A 2576-nucleotide genomic window follows, 5' to 3' on the forward strand; every position below is an offset into this window, starting at 1 on the left:
TCTAAGATCAACAGGAACCTGGAGAACAATCTGTGCTCCATCATTTAATGATCTAAGATCAACAGGAGAACTGGAACTGGAGAACCAACAGAACCGACGGGATCCATGGAGCAGATGTTTCTGAGACTGAGGAGGAGACATCCTGGTCCAAAAGAACTCTGAGGTTCTGTACGTTAGAATCGGAGGCCAAATAAAGTGTTTCTGTGAACTCCGAGCTGCTCGTTCATTCAGATAGTTACAGGTTCCTGCGGTTCTCCACGGTTCTCTGCAGCTTTTTAAATGGTCATGAACCTGTCCTGGATCTGGAGTCCTGGATCTGGAGTCCTGGATCTGGAGTCCTTGATCTGGAGTCCTGGATCTGGAGTCCTGGATCTGGAGTCCTGGATCTGGATCTGGAGTCCTGGATCTGGATCAGGAGTTCTGGATCAGGAGTTTAGTGGAGCACCATAAACCTGTAGGTAAGCCCCGCCTCCTCCCCCATCAACACACCTCCAGCTGGAGGCTCCGCCCCCTGATCCTCTTCTCTGAGCTACCCTCACACACCCTCCCTCTCTCTCTCCCTCACACACACTCTCTCCCTCCCTCACACACACACACACACACCCTCCCTCACACACTCTCTTTCCCTCACACACACACACACACACCCTCCCTCACTCTCTCCCTCACACACACACACCCTCCCTCACACACTCTCTTTCCCTCCCTCACACACTCTCTTTCCCTCCCTCACACACACACACACACCCTCCCTCACTCTCTCCCTCACACACTCGTCGGGATGCTGGCCCTCCTGGCTGCCGGCTCCGTCTTCTTCCCGGGACTCTTCCTGGTGTCCAAACGGACTCTGAAGCTGCTGATGGGATGGAGCGAAGCCGACGCCGTGGTGCTGTCCACACGGTAACAACACACACACACACTCTCACACCTGGGAGGATGTGGGCGTCTCACCTGTGTGTAAACTCATGACCTGCAGCTGTTTGGGGTTGGATCTGATGTTTGTTATTCTTGGTTCTGACCCGTCTGGTCCTGACTTGACTGGTCCTGACCCGACTGGTCCTGACCCGACTGGTCCTGACCCGACTGGTTCTGACCCGTCTGGTCCTGACCCATCTGGTTCTGTGTTTTCAGGCTGGTTTCTTCTCTCCAGGCCGTCTTGGCCTCGGCGGCCGGGTGCATCATCGTCTCGTCCTGCAGAGACGTCATGGAGGACAGGTGAGGACCACTTTGTTTTGTTGGAGGACAGGTGAGGACCACTTGTCCTCCTGCAGGCAGAGTTTTGTTGGAGGACAGGTGAGGACAGGTGAGGACCACTTGTCCTCCTGCAGGCAGAGTTTTGTTGGAGGACAGGTGAGGACCACTTGTCCTCCAACCTTAAAGAACCTCCCAGTTTGAGCAGCGTGTTCCTGTCGGCCTGTAATCTGATTACTGACCTATTTCAGTCTGAGATCGTCCTCCCCTCACTGAGGAGGAGGAGGAGGAGGAGGAGGAGGAGGAAGGGCGGCCTCCTCATTTCCCTGTCAAAGTGGAGCGCACGTTCGATTCCCATTTGTTTATCAAATCACAGCCATGGTTACGGGACAGCAGCCGCTCCCATTGGCTGACTCCCAGCTGCTACCACACCAACATCTGCTAAGGTCCATTAGCTGTGGCGGCCATCTTGAATCAGGTCATAGATGAGCAGCCAATCATAACTTTCTGAAGTTTGAATAAATCCGTTCAGTGGTTTGTGAGACACACAGGCAGTTACATGATCGCCCGCCTTCCACAGCGTTTCCTCCTCACTTCCTGTTTCCTCCTCAGACACTGGCTCACTGAGGCCTACATCCTGTTCGCCACGCCATACTTCCTCTACGACATCTACGCCATGTTCCTGTGCTACCGGCACAAGCTGCTGGTCAAAGGTCATGAGGAGGCGGGGCTTGTAGCCGTGGTGTCGGGTTACCTGCGCCGAGAGGTTCTGATGGTTCTGCATCACGTCTTCATGGTGACCTTCTGCTTCCCTGCCTCTCTGGTAACTATGACAGCGACGGTCCTTCGACGCCGCCTTCCAGTCAAACACTCGGTTCCTGAAGTGAACCCGGACCCGGTCTGACCCCTGACCCCTGACCCCTGACCCCTAACCCCGTTCCCTCTCCTCTCTCTCAGCTGTGGCGCCGGGGCAGAGGAGATTACTTTCAGGGCGTTCTGTTTCTGGCCGAGCTCAGCACGCCGTCCGTCAGTCTGGGAAAAGTCCTGATCCAGGTAATCAGATTACTTCCTGCTGAACACAGAGCCGGTTTGTTTGTTTTCAGTTTATAAATAAAGTTTATATTATTTATATGTTAGTGAGGCGTTCAAAGACAGACTTCTTCTGTAGGAAACGACAACTTTCAGTTTTTAGTTTTTTTGTAGATTTAATTAAAATAAATAGATCAGAATTTTTTAATAAAATAAAAGCCTAATCTACGTTAAAGGGATGTGTGTCGCCCGCCTGAGCTGCGGTTGAAGGGATGCCTGTCGCCCGCCTGAGCTGCGGTTGAAGGGATGTGTGTCGCCCGCCTGAGCTGCGGTTGAAGGGATGCCTGTCGCCCGCC

General features: G+C 53.4%; 1 protein-coding gene across 1 annotated transcript in view; it reads left to right on the forward strand.

Moving 5' to 3' along the window:
• Positions 1–740: 740 nt before the first annotated feature.
• The window catches only part of LOC108228484 (ceramide synthase-like), a 3561-nt gene continuing 1725 nt past the window's right edge, over positions 741–2576 (forward strand). The window contains exons 1-4 of the mRNA XM_017404041.3: positions 741–900; positions 1132–1215; positions 1804–2014; positions 2149–2244. Of these exons, the coding sequence (XP_017259530.1) occupies positions 782–900; positions 1132–1215; positions 1804–2014; positions 2149–2244 (510 nt within the window). The 5' untranslated portion in view covers positions 741–781. The remainder of the gene's footprint in view (positions 901–1131; positions 1216–1803; positions 2015–2148; positions 2245–2576) is intronic.

This window comes from Kryptolebias marmoratus, linkage group LG12, assembly GCF_001649575.2.
Source record: "Kryptolebias marmoratus isolate JLee-2015 linkage group LG12, ASM164957v2, whole genome shotgun sequence".
NCBI classification, from domain to species: domain Eukaryota; kingdom Metazoa; phylum Chordata; class Actinopteri; order Cyprinodontiformes; family Rivulidae; genus Kryptolebias; species Kryptolebias marmoratus.